Source organism: Haliotis cracherodii, unplaced genomic scaffold (genome assembly GCF_022045235.1).
Source record: "Haliotis cracherodii isolate W230 unplaced genomic scaffold, xgHalCrac1.p SCAF_3, whole genome shotgun sequence".
Lineage (NCBI taxonomy): Eukaryota > Metazoa > Mollusca > Gastropoda > Lepetellida > Haliotidae > Haliotis > Haliotis cracherodii.
In genome coordinates this window covers 5,384,340-5,405,386 of record NW_027266286.1, presented here as the reverse complement: position 1 = coordinate 5,405,386, position 21,047 = coordinate 5,384,340, and the positions used below count along the sequence as shown (strand labels likewise).

General features: G+C 38.1%; 1 protein-coding gene across 7 annotated transcripts in view; it reads left to right on the top strand.

The window, feature by feature from the left end:
- LOC139474724 (serine/threonine-protein phosphatase 6 regulatory subunit 3-like) overlaps positions 1–21,047 on the top strand; it is a 41,115-nt gene that overhangs the window by 12,177 nt on the left and 7,891 nt on the right. For 2 of the 7 annotated variants that reach the window (XM_071257836.1, XM_071257830.1), the window contains exons 9-25: positions 416–529; positions 2,328–2,457; positions 2,906–3,064; positions 3,581–3,706; positions 4,131–4,195; positions 5,123–5,241; positions 5,876–5,961; positions 6,968–7,057; positions 8,811–8,908; positions 9,956–10,016; positions 10,441–10,571; positions 11,023–11,144; positions 12,218–12,377; positions 12,665–12,735; positions 13,447–13,633; positions 14,705–14,821; positions 15,565–15,615. In XM_071257836.1, coding sequence (XP_071113937.1) covers positions 416–529; positions 2,328–2,457; positions 2,906–3,064; positions 3,581–3,706; positions 4,131–4,195; positions 5,123–5,241; positions 5,876–5,961; positions 6,968–7,057; positions 8,811–8,908; positions 9,956–10,016; positions 10,441–10,571; positions 11,023–11,144; positions 12,218–12,377; positions 12,665–12,735; positions 13,447–13,633; positions 14,705–14,821; positions 15,565–15,615 — 1,887 coding nt within the window. Of the gene's footprint in view, positions 1–415; positions 530–2,327; positions 2,458–2,905; positions 3,065–3,580; positions 3,707–4,130; positions 4,196–5,122; positions 5,242–5,875; positions 5,962–6,967; positions 7,058–8,810; positions 8,909–9,955; positions 10,017–10,440; positions 10,572–11,019; positions 11,145–12,217; positions 12,378–12,664; positions 12,736–13,446; positions 13,634–14,704; positions 14,822–15,564; positions 15,616–21,047 lie in introns of all 7 variants that reach the window. The other 5 variants (XM_071257833.1, XM_071257829.1, XM_071257832.1 and 2 more) reach the window with 4 other exon arrangements.

Sequence of the window (21,047 nt, the reverse complement as noted above, 5' to 3'; positions counted from 1 at the left end):
GTTGAGAAATACAGAGAGATGACATTAAGTAAGTTGAGGTTTATTTCAGATTTATAAATGCTGGTGCAGAATAGGTTGCTGGTGCTTGTCAGAACAGCGTGGATTATTGCACATGCTTTTAGTCACTGGTTTGTCTGATCCAGACTGTTATGGTGATTTAGCTGGAATGCCATAAAACAACATTCACCACTGGTTTATCTGGCCCAGACTTGATTATATGCAGTCTGCTGAGATTTGACGGGAATACTGACTGCAAACAACATTCGCTCACTCCCTCAGTATCTGGTTATGAATAATGATTAATCTGTGTCATACTCAGGAATATTTCCAGGTCTTTCAGTTTCACTTTCCACTGAATATACTGTAAGTTGATTGTTAATGTTTAGGATTAATGTGTCTGTGTGTTTCATTACAGTGAGGAAACTGTGGCGCAGTTGTTAAAGAATCTTCTAGACACTGAAAAGAATGAGTCTGTGTTGGTGAATGGGTTATTTGTCATACACACGCTTCTGGAGGTTCGGAAGCAAGGGTAAGTGAAAACAGTGTTTGTCATTGTATCAAGTATATGTCATGACAATGTCCAAAGTCTTGTTATACCCCCGTTTACGAATTTTGATGACTGGTTTTTGTATAGCTCATGGGGTTACAAAGGAAAGGGCAGTTCCTCTGACTTAAAGCAACAGGTATATTTCATTAATTAACAAACTATTTACTATTTGTTGTTGACCAGGGGAATAAGGAGAGTATGTGAGTTTTGCTCACTTCTTTCTTGTTTATTATGATGTGGGGGGTATTCTTTGAGATACTGGGGATAGGAGAATGAAAAAATTTGTCCCTTCTGGGTATTCAGTGGCAGAATAGATCCCAAGTACCCATGCTTGTAAAACTAAAATCAGGATAACCTGGAGTGGATGCCTCTGTGTCATCCTAACGTGAAGGCTTGGGTTGTTGCTGATGCAGTCGACAACTGGTTTGCCTTGTCCAGACTTTATTCATAGGTCACAATGACACAGCTGAAATACTGCTGACTGTGGCCATGCTCACTAAGACACTTGTCTGTACAGGATGTTCATGCCCCCATGGTAGATGTCGTGGTTAGGACAGGACCCCAGCAGCCTATTGCTTGTTGTAAAAGGCAACACAATTTGATTCATGGGTCAGTGTAATATGAGTGCGTGCATGTCTGTGTACGTTCTTATAGAGAAATCCAGGTTTCAGAAGGGTGTTGCACTGTATGTATATTATGTCTCAGTTGATTGATTATTATCCCCCGCCCAACAAAGTTGGAGGGGGATATAGAAACGGTCTGTCCGTCCATCACATTTTGTTTCCGGAGCATAACTCATAAACCTTTCAGTATTTTTACGTGAAACTTTGCAGGTTTGTCAGGTACATGCTGAACTGGTGCCTTTTGCTATTTAGAAATTTTAGAAATTTTTATTTTTTACGTTTCCATGGCAACAAGATGTACTTAAATTCTGTGAGGGTAGGGTTCATTTCCGGAGCATAACTCATAAACCGTTCAATATGTTTTCATGAAACTTTGCAGGTTTGTCAGGTACATGCTGAACTGGTGCAGTTTGCTATTAAGAAATTTTAGAAATTTTTATTTTTTACGTTTCCATGGCAACAAGATGGACTTAGGTTCTGTGAGGGTAGGGTTCGTGTCCGGAGCATAATTTTTATTTTTTATTTTTAAGATGGACTTAGGTTCCAAACTCTTCTCTCTTTTTTTTACAATTTCCATGACAAATTCCACCTCGGTTAAAAAGGGTTAGGGTTTGGTTTGATTTAATTATGTCATAAATTCTGCAACAGGGATATAGCCACGTTAGTGGCAAACTCTTGTTTAAGAATTGGCTTTCACTTTGTGTGAGTTCATTGGAGTATGAACCTTCATAGAATGAGGGCCAAACTGTATGAATGTCGGAGATTGTTATGACATTCATGCAATATTTGGCCCTCACTCTATGAAGGTTCATACTCCAATGATCTCACACAAAGTGAAAGTCAATTCTTATTATTTCTAAGTCACTATTTTAACCTCAAAGGATGGAGATCTATAAAGATTTTATTTAGTGTGTGTGAAGTCATGTTTACACTGATGGCCATACAACAACCAGCTGTAATGCGTAATGTGGAAGTAGTCCATCATTTCAAGAATACAGCCTCGTGAAAAATGTATGAACATCGAAATGTGTCGTTCATACACGTACAAACTCCAGTTTCGCTGTCATGTGACTGACCTCTCGCCCAGTATATTGTGTAAACCTCACATTATAAAATTATAGTCTGATGAGTAAAATGTTTCTTAATGTGACTGGTAGGACCGAGGGAGCAGCTGAACACATGGCCGCTTTTGACACCGAACGTCTCACTCAGGGAGTCAACAGTGTGCTAGCAGCAATAAGTCCAAGGTTAAAAGACTTTCACCAACTCTTGCTAGAGCCTCCAAAGGTAACGTATATTGAGATTTGGGTTTTCCTACCATTCAATATTAACGAATTCAAAACAATGCAAGCCTTCAGTATATTCCTAATTGGAAGGCCTGCTAAAGTATTGCATAGGTTTATTGTGGCCAGTAAGCATTGAGCCTAACATGTGTCAAATATTTACCTTAAGGGACACAAGTGGCTTAGCTGTAAAACTCCCTGCAATTTGTTGTCGAGAGTTGTGTTCCTTTGGCCTGCAGAAACCAATTATCATGGTTTTGATCCAAGATTTGCACTGGTTATGTTTTTAGTTTGTCAAGTCCATACCTGTACTTGAGGATTTCACTGAAGTGATAAACATGTCAGACCTACATCACTTCTGACTTTCCTCCAACATCAAGCTGACACCCTATGCTATAACTAAAATACTGTGCAAAGCATGTTTAATTCAACGAACTATAATTTCCTTGCAGCAACGTTTCTGTGCAATGCCAACAACGTGTGGGACACTTGAACCCCCACTCGGCAACACACGTCTCCAGATAGCCAAACTGGTCACAGCTCTTGTATCCACAAACACACACTCTGTCAATGTAGAACTAGCCAATCTCGGGACCACGAGAATTCTACTGGTAAGAACGATTAGTTGTGACAGGACAAACTATTTATGAGCATGGTACGGTTGGGATACAATACATGATCTTTACAAACTATTGCATACTTGCAATGTAAGCTTATTTTTAAACATTTTCAAGGCTATGTAAGTTTTTTGCTCGTATAATTGACAGCTCTCTTGCAAATCCTTGAGGATATTACTTTTCAATAAAGGTTTTTTTCCTGAAGATGAACTTATAATGTTTTCATAAGAAATACTAATTTGTTTCAACAAATGTTTTTGGAGAGAATGTTACTTGAGAATTGGACTTATTAAGGAGATATATTTCAAGATAAATTTACCTGTCTCAGGCTACCAAACCCCAGTAAGGCATATGCCTAGGTAAAACTGGACCAATAACATTGATAACATAAGAATAACTTGCTGAAAGTTTGAGACTATTCTACCTAGGGATCCTTTAGCATCAGACTATTTTCTATGTTACTTGTCTTTCATCTGTAGGTTGACAGCACTAAATGTTTTATATTTGCAGGATCTCTATTTTAAGTATGTGTGGAACAATTTCTTACACACGCAAGTGGAGCAGTGTATTAACACAATACTCAATAACGTTCCTGTAGAAGTGGAAAACAAGAAAGAAAATCCTCTCTTAGTTCAAGTGAGTGAAATATGTTCAGTCTTATTTGTCAGATATTTACCATGTAGGGATTTGACAAAACCTGTTCCTTTCTGTCTTTGACAATTGGCATGATTGACACTAACAAGTCTGTTTGGATAAATCTTGTCTTTATATAATCACAATAGTTTATGTAAGTTATTGTTGATGACAATTTCATATCGATAACCGTTAATATTTCTTCCCATGAACGATAATTCTAATTATCGATTTTTTTAGCCATCCCAAAATATTATACAAAAAAGCCCATAGATATTTAGCATTACTGTTATTTTCATTCTTTTTGTTATTATATCAGCATTGATATTGTGTTAATGTTTTGCGAATGTATATTTGTAATTGAAATGTCAAATGTAAAGGTATAACCTTTTACAATTGAGTTAATTGAATGTCTTTGTTTTTACAGCTATTTTCAGATTGTAAAATAATTCAGAGATTACTTGATGAGTGGGAAGAAAATGAGCAACAACAGTGAGTATAAGAAACCATTGAGGGGTCAGGAAGAGGTAGACCAAAACTATGATCAGCTGGGTAAAGAAGCCGTTGAAAAAATGATTCTCAAACGAAGCAAATTTTATAAATATCCTGACATGTTTTGCGAGGGGTATTAAAATAGACACCATCAGTCTGTCCATGTAAGATGTCGTTTTTGGAGCAGATCTTGAAAAACGTAGAAGTTTTCTTCACCAAACAAGGCGCATAGGTAAGTCAAGGTGTGAACTGGTGCCTTTTGATAGTTTAGGATTTTCGACAGTTTCTGTTTGCTAAAACTTTAACTTAGGCTGGAAATGGGGGTAGTGCTTGTTTCTGGGGCAGATCTTGAAAAGGTTATAATATTTCTTCACCTTACTTGACACATAGACAGGTCTAGTGGTGACGTGGTGCCTTTTGATAGTTTCAGATTTTTTGAAAATTGATATGAGTTCCCATGGCAACAATATATATATATATAACTAGTTGACATTAACAACAACTATTTACTATTGCGGGGACTTAGTCCTCTTGTTTCTTTTCTTGTTTCATTTTTTCTTTTTCGTTCCTCACTCAGCCACCATGGTGAGATAGTTTAGGCAAGGGTAGATAACGTTTCTGTTCAATTCAGACAACCCTGACATTCATGGAAGTAGTCATGATACCAAAGTTTTTATCTGACAATAATAATAAAATACAACTTGGTAAACAATCGTCTAATCTTCTAAGAATGTGTTGACTTTGAGTGACCTGCAAGATGTTTTGAAACTTTTTTTTTATCATGGTCTTGTTATCATGATTAAGAATTTACTTCTTTGTATATGTGAAATTTATGAAATGTGATGTGTAAGTGCTCTGGCATGATAGTTTTTGAGTTGAGTAGGATTTGATGAACATCCATAAACATGGTATATTTCATATTTGCAGAGCCCGAGAAGGCGGTAGAAGGCGAGGTTTTATGGGACATTTAACAAAAATGGCTAACACACTAGTATCAAGTTTAGAAAAGGGAGAAAATGCAGAATTTGTCAAAGATTGTTTTAATGGTGAGTTGTATTTTGACTTTTTCCTTGTCTTCTTAAATATCTTTGTGTTATTCAACTTTTCACCTTAAGGACCCTAGCTGATTGGTACATTCCATTTATACATTTACAGTAAGTAATGTCTCACAAATGTGGGTTATTGTGGGTTAGAAATGGCCCCAAGCAATATGTGCTGGTTGTAGTAGGTTACTAAATGGCTCAGGTGGTCAGATTCAGTGACTTTGTCGATGGTGTGTCAGTGCACCCTGACAGCATGGATTATTGTTGATAATATCAATGAATGGAGTGTCTGGTCCAGACTTGATCATTTACAGCCTGCCAGATTAAAACATGTTGTTTGTCGAGCATGTTGAATATTATGTTTTATTACTCATATTATCATGATTACACAATGGGGGCCGTTTGGTAGCCTAGTGGTTGAAGCTGGAGATAGGGTTTGATTCCCCACTTAGGTACAATGTGTGAAGCCCACTTGCCCCCTGTCATGATACTGCAGGAATATTGCTAAAAGCAACATTAAACCTTATCACTTACATATATAAAGATATAGTCTGATTAGGCAGTCACAATGTCAAATCTTAATTAGCCATCAAATGGACTGTTATAATTCTGACTATGTATTTGATGATCTTTTCAGAAACACCAGAAGATTGTCGACAAAGGTGGGAAAGATTTGTGTCGGGGACATTAGCAGAAATAAATAAGAAGAACACAGTAGAATTGGTAAAAATTATGTTCTTTATGATGGTATAATCTTGTAGGGTATCCAGGGATTTATCTAAGAATTCAAACTAATGTGAAATGCCAAGAACCAGCATCTTCCCGAGGCAAGAGAGTTAACTGAATTTAAAAGTCCAGTTTCCACCCTTGCCGAACTAGCCTGGAATTCCTGGGCTTGATGGTAGCGCCACCAGTGGCTATTACCAATTATATCCCCTGTAAGCCTCTCCTATGGACCAATCAGATTCGACCTCTCATATCACTTGTATTTGCTTCAAACAAAATGGCGGCGCCAAGTCAGGACGATCTGCTCGACAATCAAGATCTCTATTGTGATAAAACGGGTCTTACATCTTGAAATACATCAAATCACGTGATACATCAAGCCTTGATACTGCTTAAATATTGCTGACTCGCATTAAACAAAACAAGGGTATCAGCATTTGTCCAATTGATCTTGATCAAATACTGTGTAATCTGCCTTGAAAGGTAATAAATTTCTCAGCGGGGGGAGTAAATCTTTTATACCCTGTCACAAGCACTACAGGCTGCACATGCATTTCTGAGAGACAGAATAAATCCTTTATGCCCTACTTCAAAGCAAAAAGACCCACGCTTTTTCCGAGTCAATGGATGTCACATAGCGCAATCTAACCTCAGCTCAATCAAGCAGCTGTTTTCTATCGATTTGGAATTTATTTTAATTATTTTACAATGTCATATTAAAACATGTCGGTAAGATAAATTTGTTGTAGCAGGATCACTCAGGGTACATGGGTTTTTTTTTGCGTTCCTCAGTAGGTCTTATACCACGACCCGGAGGCGAGCGATATAAAACCTGTCGCTGGACTCACAAAACCCCATGTACCCCGAGTGATCCTGCTACAACTTCTAATGTGCGTGCGTGCGTGCGTGCATGCGTGCGTGCGTGCGTGCGCGCGCGCGCGCGTCTTAGACTGATGCTCAAGGTTGGGAGATGCAAGTTTTCAAATACAATTTGTATTTCCAGATACGAGGTCACCCATTAGCTTCCAGCAGTGAAGAAGACGATGGTGATTTCAAAGACATTCCTTTCCCTCAGGACACTGCCATGCAACAGGTAAAGTTTAGACTTAACTTCTTACTGTATTGCTAAGAGTAATACTCAACAACTGAATCAGTGTTATGTTATTTTTGTTAAATTAAATATTTTGCGATCAATCTGCATTTTGAAAGCTAAATTGCACATTATTGAATTTTTTATGATTGTTAACAATAAATACATATCAAGTTTCCATCATATTCAGATTTTCTGTTTATTAAATTTTCTTTTCATGAAATGCCAAGTAGTTTAACTTGTTAAAACCGGTAAATGGTGTCAATTTTTGTTTCAATTTTTGTAGAGGATTTTCAGTTCGTAGATAAATGTCTTCTTTTTTTTCCCCAACAAGCTAATTTGTTTAGTTTGCTGTTGCACCAGCTTTTGCCTGTAGCTATTGTAGAGATTAAACAGACCATTTGTTTATTTAAAGTGTCCTTGTTTCAACTGCATGTTTAATAAATGTATATTTCTATTAACTGTTTACAGTAAGCAATATCATAGCAACATAGTAGTGTGTTCTGTTGAAACTTCACATGGAACTCCTGAAATGGCAATGTGTTGTTTCTGCAAGACTAGTTGGGAATTGATTGAAGAGGAAACTTATGCACTATTGGCTTATCTCTGATGAAATAAAAAATGCATGCATTGAATTGCATGGCTCTGAATATCTAATGCATGTGTGTTACTCTGATGATAAGATGGAGGGAAAATGTGGAGAGGGGGGATGGAGTGAGCTGTGTCAGCAATTGTGGGGCACTGCATTGGATTTACTTTTCAAAGGAAAATAATCACGTTGGCTGTTGCAATGCATGGGAATCACTGTTCAAATAGAGGTCAAATCCTGGTCATGTATATGTGACATCGATACAGACAAAACTATGGTGAAATAGTATATATTTATACTCGAGTGTATAACACATTATCAAATTTTGACACCTTGAAAGAAGTTAGATGCGTTTCTATGAATCATTTTACTATTCCCAGGAGACTATGTGGACAGGCGAAGTAAGCCTTCGGCCACTGTCATTGTCCAGGGAAAGGGGTCATTGGCTCAAAAACTCTTTTGTAAAAAACATTAGGTGAACCCAACCCTTAACCATAGTTAAATTAAAACAATGGGGATAATAATCCCTATTTATGAAATCCATGGCTGTATTCCATAAATCAATCATAGCGCTAAGGGGATTGTAACTCCTGTACGTTAACATTGATTTTCATAGTGGCATGATAGGAGAACAGGGCCCTGAATCTCCCTTGGTAAAATTGTGCATGGGAAATCTGCTGATTTTTATCCAACGCAGCACATTTTGCGGGGCATATAAAAATGGACACTTGTCAGTCCGTCTGTGCAAGATGTTGTTTCTGGAGCAGATCTTGAAAACCATACAATATTTCTTCACTAAACTGGAACATAGATAGATTTAGTGGTGAACTGGCATCTTTTCATAGTTTGAACAAATCATATAGATGTATATATATATAACACTAGTTGTTTTTACGACAAATATTTACCATTGCAAGGGACATTTATGACTGTCTTCTTGTTGATTTTTATTTGTATTCTTAGTATTATTGTTTTACTCCCAAACTCTGATTTCTGTTCTCATGCCTGAATAGTAATTTGATTTTGTTGTTGGTGTTTGTAAATGTGCTTTGTGTGTGTAGTGGAGTTGCTTTAGTTGGCTGCTGCAGTGTTGTAGTGCAGAGGCTGCCACCAGATGGTCGGTCTTTATTTGCTGTTGACACCTTCACTGCCTGGTTTATTCATCAGGCCTTCTCTGATTACCAGCTGCAACAGATGACAAGCAACTTCATAGACCAGTTTGGCTTTAATGAAGAGGAATTGATAGAACAGGAGGAAAAGATTGAGTAAGTAGACATCCATTTCTAGTGTGCATGCCTTGATTGATGGCGCACTAGGTAAGCTTGTGTCGTCGTTCATAACTTACATGTTCTTGTGCATTAGTCCTTAAGGCATTGGGTTTGGGCAAGGTTCTTTTTAGGATGTTGATATTTGGGAATCAGTGAGCTTCTTGTGGAAATGGGTTTGCTGGTGTTTTGGTCAGATTTCGATCAATAACTTGGTTCTTTAAGAAAGTTGGTTATCATCTGAGTACACTGATTGTGATCTGATTGTTGAGATGTCTCTCTTCAAATGATGATAATTAGAAAAGATAATGAGAGTTCTGCCCAGCAAGATCTCTTAGGTCAAGTTCTCAGTACAAGCTTGAAGTTCTTAAGTTCCAAATTGAACACATTTGGATGTCAGTCATTTGGTCACATACAGCATTGGAACTATGTCCTCGCCTTCCCTTGTACAGGTCAAATGACAGCTAAGACCTATCTTTTCGATTGACTAATTTCAAATGACTTACCCCTTTGTTGTGCTTTGAGCATACATGTGTATTGAGTGAAGCGCTATACAAGCATTTTTTTATTTTTTTATTTTTTTTATGAGATGTCATGAACTCTATAAAGAAATCAACAGTTTATTAGCAGATGCAAGAGTTAGCCCTTTTTTAGTCTAATTTCATCCGTCTGCTCATAATTTACTTCCCTCGTTTGTGGAGTACCACTTAGTTTTAAGGAGATTTGGGGTATTTTCCTTCAAGATTGCATTTGTGTTGTATTCTCTTCCTTATATGCTGTAAGCTATTTTTTGATGTCCAAAATCTTTTCAGAAATAAGTGTGAAGGTCTGTCCCCTGGAAAATCGTTTTCAATCTAAATTCAGAAAACGATATTGAAGGCAAACGTTACAATCAGTCATTTTTGGATTAAATGTTGCCCTTATTCATTATCATTTTCTGTTTTTTTGTATTCATTCATCACAATCGATCTGTATGGGGATAGAGAAAAGGTTGCTTGTGTGAAGACATTTCAGGATAAATAACACATTTCCTTTTATGCGTTTCAGTTCACCGTTCAACGAGAGAATATCGAGTATAGATTTCAATATTCGGGCAAATGAAGAAACGGTATGATTGACATTTTTGTCTCTAGAGAATGTATAAATCACCTGGAAACTAATTCCTTTGTGAGAACTGCAGTGTTAAGAATTAACCCTTATTAGTAACTATGGTACTAGTGCAACACTATGTAGACATCTGAATAAATTAATTTTTGAAAGAGGATGGGAACAAATTGCACTGTTGATATTAAAAGTTTCCCTTGAATGATACCATTATGCATGCATCGTAGACATGGTTACAAAGAGACTTCCTATGTAGTCTGTACAAAAAGCATTTTAGTCTACTAGCTCTTGGCATCATTTGCAGTAGTGTGTATGTTAGTGTGTGTGTGAGTGTGTGTTGGGGGGTGGGATATAGTCAATGCCTCTTCTGTCTGTTCCATCACACTACTCATGGCTGAGCAGTAATCACCTGACTTAACCTGTTGCAGCATCCGAGTTCCACCATGTTTGAGCAGGCTGCCCAGGAGAAGATCCAGCAGTTTGATGACGACAGTGAGGAGGACATCTGGGAAGAGAAACCTATTTCTTTCGATAAGACTGCTCAGCAAAACAGATCAAGGTCAGAGTTCTTCCTTGTACCAGAAAGTTGCCATGTTTGGGGGTTGATCATCCCCAACTATCCAGTGTATTTTATCTCCATTATATTATTAATATGCTACATCAGTTCACCATTTCTTGGTTTGTAAGTGATGTATGAATATGAATAAGTGTCATGGTCCAAACGGTTGCAGAGGTGATGGTTGTGCTGTCACATGTCGGCGTATCATGCACATGGACACAGCTGTGTATTTGCTGCCTGTACAACATGTTGGGTTGTCCCTTGTATGGTTGGTGCCCACTTTTCACAAATGCGTCCCTGCACATCTTCATCGCATGTGTTTCTCAGTATCTTGATTGTGAGAGAATATATACAGTAAGCGCGCAAGGTCAGATATATTGCTGACGGTGGTATGCAGTAGCCACTGTCACTCACTGAAGGATATGCTCAACTTCTGTATGCATTTCAGTAGGTTGTCAGGGGAAACAGCCCGCCATGATAGTTCCGAGGAGGATAGCACAGACAGCGAGGAAGAGATAAACTCACCACAGAGGATCACTCAGTGCCAACAAGCAGAGAAAATGGATGTTGATGGTAATTTTATGTTAATATATGTGATCATAAATTAAAGGGTGACTATTCTAGGGCTAATTTATTATCCGTACATGTTGGTGGTCATTAACTGATTGTGTCATCATACCTTGACTTCATGGGATGGTGATCATACTGTCCACCAATGGTTTACCTGGCCCAGGCAAGGTTAACTGCTGATTAGCTGGAATATTGCTGACTGCGGTGTCAAACAGTGTGCACACGCTCACAAATTCCAAGGGGGGGTCGGGTAGCCTAGTGGTGAAAGCGTTCGCTCGTCACGCCGAAGACCTGGGTTCGATTCCCAACATGGGTACAATGTGTGAAGCCCATTTCTGGTGTACCCCGCCGTGATATTGCTGGAATATTGCTAAAAGCGGCGTAAAACCAAACTCACTCACTAATTCCAAAAATATATTGTAATATTCTAATCCTTATTGACAAAGGTTTCCTGTCACATTTACTTGCTGATTAATTAAAACTCTCCAAGTTTGTATGGTGTTTCTAAAGGAATATCGAATGAAGATAAACATTTTATTTGCAAGCAATAACCATTAAATGTTTAGTTTTGTTGATTTGTAGATCAAAGGTGATGGTTTTATAGAAATGACAGTAAACACTGTTCATTGGGTTGCAAAAATGCTTCATCGAAATAATCATTTAATCAATGCTCACTTTGATAAATAGGGGACACGGGTGTACCTGTCGTCTCAGATGCCGCAGTTAGCTCTGCAGAGTTGGGTCCCTTGGGCACATAAGAAACCTATGATCATGATGATCTTTGGTTCAAATCATCCCTATTATGTCTCGTATATCATACCCGCCCTCGTGGGTTTCAACAAGGTGGTAAACATCTGAGACCTGCATCAATTTGGGCTTTTCTCCCATATTAAGACGACCAGCTGTGATATAACTGGAATACTGTTCAAAGTGGCATTTATCCCAACTCACTTACTCACTCACGTTGGTATATAAGCTGTTATAAGATTTGAAGGTAGAGGAGCTGGAAACTGTTGCTGTTCATTATGTTCGTAATATTTGAACTTAACCACCACTGCTTGTCTCTTTGTGTGCAGCTGGCTGGGCTAACTTTGATGATGTGCCGATGGAGTCTGGTGATGCTATGGAGACAGGTGCTTCCTGGAGTCAGGACAGATGGGCACAGCCAGCCAAACCAGCAGAAGCCAATGGAGACAATTGGGCAGACTTTTCCAGTGTGCCACGTCAATACAAAGAGTATGGACACCATTTATATTAGTTTGATATGCAAATTGAACACCATTATTATATCTCGAACAGGCGTCACAAAGTTCTGTTGGTTGAGCCACTTTGATATATCAGGAATAGTGTTTTGTGGGGTTAAACAACATTTTCTCACTGGCTTTCTGATCTGTGTAATTCTACTAGTATGATAGTTGACCTTGTGAAAGGTGGGACTTAGTGAGGATCCTATTTCATGGGGAGTATGTTTTCAATACCTTATAATTTGGACCTTTATTATTTAAAATGTTGCTTGATTTCAGACCTGTAAATCCAAGAAGTTCTTCTCCAGTTGCCATGGATACATCAGAAAACACAAGAGGTAGTGCTTATGGTTAGTGATCAAATTTCAAATTAAGTACAGTGAAAAATGTATTGATTTTTGTTTCTTATGGTCAAATGTAAATTTTCTATGGAAATATGGTATATAAGCTGGTATTGGCCAACACCGGATATAGGTCAGCACCCCCACTACAACCCTTGAAATGACTACGCAAATGACATGACTTGGAAATGTCTGACCCCGCACAATAAACATATCAAGTACAGACGATAGTCATACATCGCATGTCAGTGCGGCCAAGTTACACTGGCAAAGGCTGCTTGTCCAATCTTACCATTGAAAACTAAAGACTGCTAATCCAAGCTATGACTTTGCCTTGTACAGTAACAGCAGAAGTGGCAATGCTCAATATATAGATAACAATGCATATATACGTTCAAAACATCATACTAACTCGTAAAAACAAAACTTGGCACCGATTATGTTCCTAGGTTGGTTAGCACCATACCTGTGCTCGTGGGTTTCAGCGAAGTGGTAAATGTCTAAGACCTGCATCACTTTGGGCTTTCCTCCCACATTAGGCGGACACATTATGATATAACTGACATAACTGCAAAAGCCTTTCTCATTAGATTTGTGAAGCATAGTGTCTTCTAAGGTAGTTTAAAGCTCTCTAATACTGAGACTTTAAGGTTTTTGACTATTGAGACCATGCACTTGGAGAATTCCTTTTATCTTAAGATATATCCTTTAACTATCTAGTGGTGCCTCAAGGGGGAAGCGATCTTGAATCTGCCCTGAAATCGCCACACACTGACCTTGACCTTGAGGATGTGGAGAATGAGGAGGAGAAAACAGATACCAAATCTTCATCTCCTATTGCTACTTCTCGATCACCACAATCATCCGATATCTCTCAGGACAATCCGCCCCCTCCGCCTTCAACAAGGTACGTGAAAGTCTCACAGCACAAGTTGACCGATTCCTTTTCTTTGTCTTGCTTCTGCTTGTCACCCTTCATGACTCTAAGCAAATGGCTGATTTATTTACACCATGCACTAATCATGATGTCCAGAGTGGATGTGGCAACAGTGGAGCATCGTCCCACTTCAGTAAAGTTGTGGGACTGGTTAGGTAGCAAGTGGTTACTGAATTCATTTGTCATGCTGAATATTTTTTGCCAATAATATGAGTTTTCCTCGTAGGGATCTGTCCCCAGCAACATAAGGTCATAAGAGGGAGCTTAATGGATCAAGTAGCTTGGTTATTTGTTTGTTTGCATGTCATCGTACCCCACTGTTGGGATTGTTGTGCAAAATATCAATCATTACATTGTCTGATCCCAATTGATTGAGTTGCTGAGTACAGCATTAAGCAGCAATACAAGCCCATTCTTAGTGTCCTTCTCAGACATTTTTTAATCAAATTAATCTACACATTTATACCGCATATATCCAGGTACTAGTATCTGCTCAAATGTGGTTTTATTTGTTCCCCGACCAGTGGATCCGTTTGCATTCCATTTATCATTCTCAACTCCCTAGGGAGTATACAACCCAATCTGTCCAGAGGCACTAGGTTTTTACATCCACCTCACATGTCGGGTACTCATTCCCTGCTGGGTGAACAGAGGCACATTTGAACTAAGTCACTTACCCAGGGTGACACCACATATGTTTCGGGTGTATGTACGTATTCATGTGTTCACCATCTGGTCATCTACAATCGGATAAGTGGGTTCTTTTGAGTGCACAGGGTGAATGTACTGTACACTAGGGGTAGTGACAACACTGTATAGACCTGTAAACATTGTTGTCCCAAGGCTGAATAACAACCCGGTCACTGGCGCTTGCTAGCATGGCGCTTTTGACCGTTTGCCCACTCCGCCCCTGTCATTGCTGGAATATTGTGAAAAGTAGCAGAAGACTTTATCCCTCAATCACAATGAAGTGACCTCTTTTTTCCTTTGATGCTTTTTCTTCTTTAATACCGCAAGCTAAATTTTGTTTGTTTCTTGCAGTCCCCCACGTGAAAATAATATTGAAGAAATTGTTCGGCCTGAAGAAACTTCCAAACCCACACCCAATAAGTTGATATCTGAAGAATCAAGTCTGGACAAGAGCAAACAAGATGATAGGTAATTATTGTGACTGTCTGTACACTACTGTATTAGTATGTGTTCTGTATGCTCATGCTGATGTTTAGATGATGTCATTGTCATACGTAACACAAGAAGATGATTTTACATTGTGGTGAAATAACAGGAATCATTAGTTTCATACATCATCTAGTTCACATTGAAAATGTTGTAGCATCAAATTAAGATTTATTCAAGTTCTTCGGTTTTCGTTGTTTCATTCTGTATTGTCATTTGCAGAGATTGTTATTTTGATAATAGAATATGATCAGATTAATTATGTTGAATTCTTTGAATGCTTTCATATCCTTTTGATGGTAAAAGGTGATAGTTCCTAAAACAATTTTTAAGCTGTAACTGGAGGAAAACAAAAATGTTATTTCAGTGTATTCCAGCTGATTCTTCGAAATAACAATTCTCATGCAAAACCTTTAGGTCTATTTGCACAAAGTTGTGGGAACGTCCTAGTTTGCAGTTTGAACTTATATGTGATATAGTAATCTGTGCAAATGGACCTAGGTTTAAAAAAAGAAAGGAAATCATGCTTCGACTATCATAAGTCCTTGTTGAACAATTGGAATTACTCTTGTAATGCTGAGATATCTCTGAGGCCATTACGTCGCCTGTATCATGTTTATCTGCAAGTGCAAAAAAAATATCCATTTGGAGTTTCCTCTGCACCACCAATTCCTGTACTTTTCACAATATGAAAGGACCGTTTCTTTTTCTACCTGCCTGTCAAGGAGAAAAAATGAAATATCTGAAGAAGAAGACAACCTGAATGCAAACTATAAGTGAGTCCAGCTCTCATGGTCGTCGTCGGTGACACTGCTCATTCACCAGTGCTTCTCTTATTTAGTGTACCTACAGTGTGGTAATCTTATACCAAGCATCTAATTTTGCACTTTGCATACTGTGGCTGCTCATGAAGCGCTGAAGACATTGACCAACTTAACAAGAGGACATTTAGCATGAACTGCACATTTCTAATACCTTTCTTGAACTATTTAGTGCCAGGCTTTCATATGTTGTTACGGTGTTGGTATCATCTTGGATGTGAGCATCCTAGATTTTCCATGGTATTATATTTCCATTTGACAGTGTAAATACCCTGGACAATGATCCACTGTCTCTAAGGTTGTGTTATTGGCATTGTCCAGTGTATTTATCATGATAGATTGGAGATATATACTGGATCATCAAGGGTGTGATGTGAGTTGCTCTACAGTGAACATGTTGAATGTGATTACAGAGCTGGTTGCTATTAGGTGTCCAAAAGTCATCCTTCAGTTTTGAGGTCATTGCCTAACTAGAGTCATAGCTTTGTGGTTGCTCATTAGATGTAGGTCAAGGTCACTGGATCTATCTTTCTGTAAACATTGCCGGCTGTGACTGAAAGAAGAGTAGTTTCATTATTTATTTACCTCATATTTAGATCCGTTTATGAAATTCACTCAGGTCTGACACTTTGAGAAATATTTTTGGAATTTCTATGATATTTGTGTTTCTTCTCTGATATTTGTGTTTTTTCTATGATATTTGTGTTTAACTGAACATGATGAAAGAATATATTGAGTTTGAAGGTAGAATGAAGGTAAAAGGTTCGTCATAACCCTAATGTTTAATGTAAAGAATTTTGAAATTTCAATTACAGCAAACTTAAAGGACATCCTTAGTTTTGAACATTGACAGTGTTAGAAACTAACAGTTTTAGTCCACTATTCTTTGTGATAACATAGAGCAAAACCCATAAAAATGGCAAATTTCTACTAGTCCTTATGATACTTTAACTATTGGGCAGTTTGGAAGGACTATAGGACTAGTGCCAATTTCTAACGCTGATTGGACTTTGACTATTATGCTTAGTTTCACAGACAATAATCGATTGACTCGATGCCAGCTCGGATAATCCATAGACCTGTTTTCTGACGAGCACATCATTAAGCTTCACGTGTTCAACCGAGTGCTGTCATGCCTTTATGACGGCGCTTCGTGTCATTCATGGTTGTATGTTTCATCATTCATGGTTCTTTTGTGACTAATACTGATATGTTATCATTTCACAGGGTACAGAAAGATAATACTAACTTTATTAACTTGTGCGTACAATACTTGATCCCTGACAAGTTAAGTGTTCCCTGTGAAAGACAGATCAGATTTTAGTCAGTTCTGTCTTCAAAAATGTGTTTGGTCGTTTTAGATTTTTCTCGGAAAGTCTTTGAGGTCGGTGGTCAAAATATGAATGTTATTAGATCCTCAGTTTAAAAGAATAGAAATGGATAGATTTTTATAATATACCACACAAGTACCCTTGGAAGGCATATTTGGGAGGGAGGCTGAAGAAGGATGATTATTTTGTTCAAAATCTTCCGGTAATCACAGGTATTTTAACATGTTATGTTTAGATTGTGTTCAAGCCAATACTGTAAAACTAAACATAAGGCCTCTTCCTCTTTGTCATCCCCTGGCTTGAATAATTGGGGGATATGGCAATCACCATGTCGCCTGTTTTCCGTTTCCAGAGCAGAACTCCTAAACTGTTAACTATTTCTTGTTAAAACATTCTATATAAATCAGACTAGTGGGTAACTTGAACCTTTTGATGATTTAGGATTTCTCTTATTATTTTTATTTTTTCCCATGGCGGGAAGTTATACTTTAACTGAAAATGAGGGTAGTGCTTATTTCTTGAGCAGACTCCAAAACCGTTGAATATTTCCAGATAAAACTTCCTATGCAGATTAGTCTAGTGGTGAACAGGTGCCTTTTGTTGATTTGGGATGATTTGTTTCTTTTTCTTTCGTTTTGTTTTGATGATTTTTCATGATGAAAACAAGTTGTTTTGTGTTACCAGGGTAGAACTAAGAAACTTGCTATACAGATCAGTCTAGTTGGGAACTGGTGCCTTTTGATGATTCGGGATTTCTCTTCTTTTTTTCTTCTTTTTTGTTTGCCATGACAACAAGTTGAACTTTACTGAAAATGAGGATAGGGCTTGGTTTCTGGAGCAGAACTCCAAAACTGTTGAATAAGTAGCCATGCTCATACAAGTCACCAATAAAACCATACTATTAGTAATATCACCATAACATGGCTTGGGGACAATTCTAATACCTGTGCTGGAATATTTGGTGACATTTGCAGCAGACTTTAGTCTGTGAGCAGGGCAAGATTAAATCATGAAAGGATTGGTTGGGCGAGAAATTATTACGTTTTTATTTCTTTATATTTATTTGTCATTTTATTAATTGTGACAGTGATATTCTAAATTAAATGTTTACGAGGTATCAATGCAGTGCACTGTTTGGAGTACTAGTGGCTACGTATAATATTTGTCATCAAGCTTTGACCAAACATTTATGGTTGCCTTGTAATTTATCGAAAATGTTTTAGGTTCATCAACGTTTGAACAACTGTTCTGTCTCTGAAAATGTATAATGTTAATAATAGACCTTGCTTATAATGGCAAATATGGTACATGTTTCATTGTCAGGGTCAGGCAGGGAAAACGACTGATTTATTTGTTTTGTTTTGTTTTGTCATAAGTGTGATAATCAGGCTCAGAGGTAAAAATTCACTTTGACCTGGAAGTCTGGTAACTATTGTTTTTGTCCAGAGTTTAAGGTTACTTGTCAAGGATAAGCATGACATACTTGATTTACTAGTGTATTCTATCTCCATTTTATCAGGGCAAATCCTGGATCTACTTACCACCATAGTTTGTTTGGGATGTCACTTTCTCACCATCTCTTCATTTCTTACGTGACCTGTGAAGATCAGGGTTAGAAAAGGTCTTCAGCAACCCATGCTTGTCGTAAAAGATGACTGTGTTTGCCGTAATAGGTGACTGTGCTTGCCGTAAAAAGTGACTGTGCTTGCCGTAAAAGGTGACTGTGCTTGCCGTAAAAGGTGACTATGCTTGTCGTAAACGGGATCGGTTGGTCAGGTTCGCTGACTTGGTTGATGCATGTCATTGATCCCAATTGCGTGGATCGAAGCTAATGATATCAATCACTGTATTGTCTGGTCCAGACTTGATTATTTACAGACCGCCATCATATAGCTGGAACATTGCTGAGTGCGGCGTTTAACAACAAACCAACCAACCAACCTTTCTTAACTAAAACAAAAGATTCTCTGGCTCATCAGCTTCTCAACAACCTACCAAAATAACTTTTCTAAGAGAGAATTTGGCTTCGATCTACGTTCAAGTCAGCACCTTGGTAGAGTAAATGAACCCTGAAGATGGTAATAAAAGAACTTGAGTTTGAAACAGTTGTTTGTACGAGTATTATGACAAACAAAATCCTTCGGAGCAGTATGTTGCCAGATGGAGTTGAGAAGGTATGCAACAAGTTGAATAGTGATATCATTACCTCATATTTCAATCCTGAAAGAACGTAACATTTCATTAGAGGGATATTTTTAGTATTGTCATTTGAGCATACTGGTATTTATCTTAAGAATGGAGATTTTTCAAACGCTCTGGATAATCAAGTATGACATACTACAAATGTTAATGCCCAAGAATGGATGTGCCAGTTGCTGTGCACACCTTGGAAATCAGTCATAAGGAACATATGTACTATACATGAATAGACAATTTATAAAAGTCTGGGATAAAACTGGACAGCATTGAGAAGCAATATTTCGTTGTAGCTTGTTGAGATTTTTTGTCTTGGACAACTGAAATGTGAAACATCATTTACAAACAGGTCTGGCAAGTCGGGCATGGATCTTCCAACTGTTGTAGTACTGTAGAGATTGAGCCAAGCCTATGAATATTGTTATGGTACTTGAGAAGTTAGTTAAGAATCCAATGGCAAACTTGTCATCAACATAAGTTATAAAATTGCAGCTTACAGCTATACATTTGGCAGTGGATCAGTGTGTAGTTGTGTGAATTGGCATAATGATATTGTAATCATGGCTTTGTTTTGATACACAACCCTGTGTCTCATCTGGAGAGTGCCCATTTTTGCATTTTCCAATATGGAAATGTCTGAAATCAAGTGGAGTGAAATCTGTCCTAGTCATAGCATAACATGGTGGAATACTATGGTTGTTTCAATAATGTTGATGTATTCATGTGGATAATAAGGAATATTGAAAACTAATGCAAAAACTTCTGAAGCATGTTCTTTGTTTTAGTGACATGAAAGTAAATCAATGTATGTGTTTTTGCATGGTCTGTTGTACAGTGTTTAGTTGAAGAATGAGCAATGTAGAAACTAGTTGAAAGTGAGCTGTGCATCTGTGGTGGTTTTGAGCTAGATGTCAGAGCTTACTGTGCATTTTATATGAATATAATGAGATATCTGCACTTGTGTGGCATGACTTGGAAGCAGTATATTTTCTGATTGTTGTGTCCCAAGAAGTATTAAGTGCAGGGATGCACCTGAGTCCTTTTGTCAAATGTTAAACGTATCTGAGGGCTAGTATAATTTCTGGTTGTTCAGGGTGTGTCTATATATGTTATCACTATTAGTGTAAGTAGATGTTTTGGATTAAGTTGCATCCCTGTTAGTGGCAGTGCTAAGTGTTTGAACCTGGTTGGACTTTGTAACCAGTCCTCAGTCCTATTGCTATTATGAATCTTTAGGAATCATGACTGACTGTTTTACAAACCAATTGAGACTGTGACTCAAGTACCCCATATTAGCTCTCTAGGTGTAGTTAGGGGCACGGGTGGCACAATCGTCTAACGCGCTGTGATTCCCACGTCAGAGTTGTGTCCCTTGGGAACACTAGAAACTTATGATTGTGGGTTCGAATCCCAGTTTGCCCTGATTATGTTTCTATGTTTGTCAGCACCATACCCTTGCTCGTGGGTTTCCTGAAGTGGAAACGTCTGAGACCTGCATCACTTTGGGCTTTCCTCCCACATTAAGCTGACATGCCGCAATATAACTGGAATACTGTTAAAAGCGGTGTTAAATCCAACTCACACACTCTAAGTGTAGTTACAACGTGTGACTTAAGTGTTTGCGTGTTTTGGTACCCTGACAATGTGGCCTGTTGCTCATGCTATCAGTCACTGGTTTGTCTGGTCCACACTGGCTGTTTGCTTGCTGCCATGACGTAGCTTCAGTGTTGCTGACTCTGGCTGAAAACAGTATTTACCTACTTTTGTATGACAGTAAGTGTTTTGCCTTTGAGGGATGGGCAGTAAGTTCATTACACCTAAGTGTGCAACAACAAAAACAGGTGACCTGACACTTTGTCT